General features: G+C 39.0%; 1 protein-coding gene across 1 annotated transcript in view; it reads right to left on the bottom strand.

The window, feature by feature from the left end:
- Positions 1-4,478, bottom strand: part of LOC145657008 (NACHT, LRR and PYD domains-containing protein 3-like) — a 50,005-nt gene extending 45,527 nt beyond the window's left edge. Inside the window, exons 1-3 of the mRNA XM_081711160.1 lie at positions 4,354-4,478; positions 1,016-1,123; positions 795-902 (exon numbers count right to left, since the gene is read on the bottom strand). Coding sequence (XP_081567286.1) covers positions 795-902; positions 1,016-1,065 — 158 coding nt within the window. The 5' untranslated portion in view covers positions 1,066-1,123; positions 4,354-4,478. The remainder of the gene's footprint in view (positions 1-794; positions 903-1,015; positions 1,124-4,353) is intronic.
- Positions 4,479-5,043: the final 565 nt, after the last annotated feature.

Here is a 5,043-nt window from a genome sequence, read left to right on the forward strand (position 1 = left end):
ATTGGTTTAAGGGTGAGAAAACTCTCAGCCACTTCTGAAAAAACAAAGTGACTTGTCTGGTCTGAGGATCAAATCAGCATCCACACCAGTGTGGTGATGCAGCTCTAACCATTACATGTGTGTGTGGTAGACACTCTGTTGTTTCCCCGAAACACAGCAGGAAATGAACACAGAACAAAAGACAATTGACAATTGTAAGACAGACAACAAACACACAGGAACACCTCCTGCTACAGGACATTTCTCCTCCTCATAAACCACTGCTAGAGAGGGACTCTCCCCAGAAGAAACAAGAAGACACAGACATGAGGGTAAACCGTCCCTCACAGAACAGGTAAGAAAGACGACAGGAGATGCTTGTTGGAAACGTTCCCCTTGGAAAAAAATACCAATTATAAAACCCCACACACCAAGGCTTCATAAAGTGTCCTTAGTGAAGTAGTTATATAGGGGTGGGGCCATCTGTGGGAGATCAGACTAAAGAGCACTGTTTAATTCCCAGCTCATGGCCTCCCTCTGGTGGCAGCTTGCTAGCATTGCGAGCCTCCCGTTACAAGTAAGAGAGAGTTGGAGAATGTGTGTGTGGGTAGATGATGCTGAATCTCTTTCTCCTACAACTAAAACACACCTATGGTGAACCCCTCTTATTAGTTTGACCTGTAGAATGGTGATATTGTTTACTGGGGTATTATTGTTGTAATTTTGGGGGGGGGGGAACTTCACTCCCTCACACACTGGGAGGAACACATCTACCCCACTTATGAAAGAATCTGAGTGTGTAATGCGTCACTCACCATAGGGCTGAGGTCACAGGTCCACTGCTAAAGTTAGGAAGATCACCCATGGACCTGTCACTCTTAATAGACACACAGCTGGGTGCTGGAGACACTGCTCTCTTTACCCTGATGAAGATGAGGAAAGTGTTGAGTAATTACATCCTTCACTACATCTTATTTATCCTGAATATTCCCTCTTCCTGTTTCCTCAGGTTAAGTGCTGATGGAAAACTCCTCACTGTTGGTCAGAGGTTTCTCCTCCACTGCTGGAGTTATGAGGCTCCATCATGGAGTTGTTCCTCTTCACACACACACAGCTGGACACTGGAGATGCTGCTCTCTGCTCCCTGTCAACAGTTCATACACACAGAGTGAATCAACACTGAATCAATGCCTGATAAAACTCACATTACCATATTCAAAAATAAAAAGCATGATGTCAAACATGAAACATGAAGCAACACAATGTGTAATACATGTGGATGAAAACGTTATATGTTTCTATATACATGTATATGTTTACATATATGTTACTCTGATACTGTAACAGTTCGTATATGTGCACTCTGTTTTAAAGCACAGGCAACTTGACCATCAACTGCTAAAGCATCAAATAACCCAAAATATCCAGCACCAGTACTTAACACACCCAATGACAAAGAAATTCAATGTAAATTCATTATCATATTTACACTGAATTCTCAATTTACGGTTGTCCACAAAGTTCAAGACGTGCAAATCAACACGGTAAAGGGCCAATGTGCACAACTGGAAGAGGAGCAACCGCATAATTTCTGACACACACTCTCACACCAGAGACAGCGAGTCAAATATAAAACCAGGCAGTGTCTATAATGATCTACTCACTCACTCACTCTCCCCCACACAAACGGGTCTATATAGAACACTACATAGGGTATGTTAGTGAGACAACAGACAGAATCTATCAACACTTGTCTGTGTTGAAAATATAAAACTGACTTTTCATCACGGAAATAATCTGCAAAATAAAGTAGACCAGCGGTGCAACCACAACATATAAGTAAGACATGTTAGTGATGATTTACAGTTTCAGTTGTGTTATGTTGAAGTAAGACACTTTAGTGATGATTTATAGTTTGTGTTATGTTGTAACTTTAATAATAGTCAGCTCTATAGCTACATCCACATTCCCATTTTATCAATAAAAAGCTACAGAGGAAAATCCTGTAATGTTTATTTCTTCAGCACAAGATTCGTTTATTTTGTTTCTTGTTGCATTAACATTCTGTCACTGTTACTTTTGGGTTCTGCTGAAATACTGGTGAAACACTCAGCACTGCTTCCTGCAAGAAATGACATTTGAACACACACAGTCATACAGTCTAAATCTTTAGCCAATTACACAGTTTAATTGGATAATCAATCAATATCTTTAGCCAATGACATACCATTTAACAGGATAAATATATTGTAAGGAAAAACTAAATTAAATAATATTCACCATAATTCTTCCATCACTTCTGGGCCTTTAGAACAGAAACAATCTGACAACGATCTCCACAGTGACCAATTTTGCTAACATCTTGATGATTCTATTTTATGAAACAACAAAGTCTAAACTACTTTGGCTAGATATTATTCTGGTGGGTTATGCCAGGTTATCAATACATATGATCAATAAATATTTCAGAGATTACCATACAACAAACAAAGAACAGACGATGTATCTGTTTTCTGTTGTGTTCTTTAAGGCATTTTCAATGCTTGTTATTTCAGTTTCATGTGTACATCATGACATTTATAAAGATAATTTATTAACAAAAGGCCAGTATGTTTACTGGTGTCATGGACTGCTCCTCTCCCATAAGTCATGTGGTATGGCCCACTGCGTGCAGGGGATCCACACATGTACTGTTTATCTGTTTTGTAACCCCCCCGGGATTGCACACACATGCACAGGCTTTGTCAAGTGTTGATGTGTCAATTTAAACCCTGTCCGTGTGTGCTGTCTTTGTTGGTCATTGTCACTACGTGTGTGTTAATTCCGATCATTGTAGCCGTGTACGTTGTTTTGTGTAGTCCCGTATTAATGCATGTGTGTTCTTCCTTTAATGTTAAGTGTAGAGTCATGTTTTCCGTCAGTGTTATGTGTGAGTGCCACATTCGTTGTATATGTCTAATGTCAATAAACCTCCTTCACAGTTGAGGGAGTCTGTGCGTCCTGCCCTGCGCCACTTGGGCGAGCATCGTTACAACTGAGATAATAACCACATGGATTGTGTGGGTTCACATGAATTCTGTAGGGTTGTGTGGGTTCACATGTACTCTGTAGGGTTGTGTGGGTGTGGGTTCACATGTACTCTGTAGGGTTGTGTGGGTTTACATGTACTCTGTAGTCTATGAAGTGCAGACCTATTTAATGAACTTTCTGTGTGGAACATGTTTCATCTATGGCAGAAGGAAGTGTTGTGAATGTAGATAATTATAATTATGGATAGTGAAGCTCAATAATGTAAAATAAAGGAACAATTTATATATTTATTATTATTATTTATATTATAAAATATTAGTTTTTCTGCTGTTTTGGGGCATCTTCTCTTCCCAAATTACCTCCTCAGTCTTGGAAAAGATTAATTCACACAGAACACTTGTTGCTGGTATGCACAGGTGTTTTTACCATTATATAAATGTGTGGATGTACAGCACATCACTCCTGTCAGTAAACCAGAGAATCTCTCTCTACATACACTTTCTATATATTAATATCACTATATCTATCCTAACTACTGCTCACTGGATGTCTCTCACTAGCCTATCAGTCAATATATCCTATCAATAACCTTCTGTCTAGACAACATTGAATCTCTCCATCTCTCAAATTCTCTCTTCTCACGATACCCTTAAAGTTTTGATGTGTTTTCTTGACTTGTAAGCATTCATAGAGTTTGTGACTGAGACAGATGTGTGATCAGGTTTGTTTCAGACACTGTCAGTCAAAGACAGGAGCGGCAGGTTCTGTATGACACCTGTAGAAACACAAGCTTCGTTTAGCCGTGGTCACGTGACATGGCCGTTTTGAGCCACACTTCGGATCAGTGTTTCAAAACGCTGCGCTTCAGAAACTCGAAACAAGCGTAGAAACGTCAGTATTGACCGTCCCATCCCAAACTATAGTTATTAATACATAGATAATTAACTATACAGGGAATCTGAACTGTCCACTGAGGATTTGGACAACACTAAAAAACGGCTGAAACTGAACAGAAAATTAACTATAAAAAACAGCAGCAACTTTGAGTTTAAGCCAGAGGAGTTTCAACTGGGACCATTTGGAAATATCACTGACTAACTAAGACTTGAAATCGAGTTTTACAATAACGGACCATATATATCTGGCCCCTTTAAATTATTTTTAATATAGCTATGCTATCGTACTGGGCCATTTTAGTTGCGTAACTTCACCAGGACTTTAATCTTTACATTTAATCCACCTTTGGGTTGACCTACGAATTAAGATAAACAAAGAACTATGTACTTACAAAACACGTTGTTTAAACTGCACCGACATTCATTTTTACAAATAGAATGAACTTACCGTGTAATATGTTTAAACGGTCGTATCTTCAACCCGCTCAACCTTCAACAACGGCGACTGTTCAGAAAATACTTTCGTTTTCTTGGGAAAGGTGAGACTACAGCAACACCTGTGGGTAAGAGGAGGGCCGAGCACATGTCAATCATTTTCGACTGAAGACAATTACCCAACCGATTTCTTATAACAGTCATTTTTTTTTAAAGCCAATCAGCAGGCAAAGTTAGCTGTCGATCATTTTGTTGCAGCCAATCATATACTAGTGTATACAGCCAATGGCTTCACAGTCCCTCCTACATGGACTTGTTTTGCAGCTGCGCTGAGAGTAAATCGCCACTATGTCAGCACGCTGAAACACTTCGGAACTTAACAAACCACTTTGTTTATAGATCTAACTTACAGATGATCGTAATTTAGATAATCAGCCTCACAATAAGCATGTTGTGCGTATGACAAATAAATAATCTTCTTAATGGCTGAATGCTGGGCATGTGTGTGTGTAAAATAATTAATTTGTTTACCTGTATTTGGTAAACCTGTGTCAGAAAACCACATGATGTACAGAACACAGCCTAACAGTAAAGGAATAGCAGTAAATGTGTATTAGCATTGCAGGTTACATGACAGTTGATAATTTACATTTTATACTAAATCCATTAGAAGAAGGAACCAAACACAGGTTCCTCATTATAT

The sequence above is a fragment of the Electrophorus electricus genome, chromosome 1 (assembly GCF_041902795.1).
Source record: "Electrophorus electricus isolate QZ-2024a chromosome 1, ASM4190279v1, whole genome shotgun sequence".
Lineage (NCBI taxonomy): Eukaryota > Metazoa > Chordata > Actinopteri > Gymnotiformes > Gymnotidae > Electrophorus > Electrophorus electricus.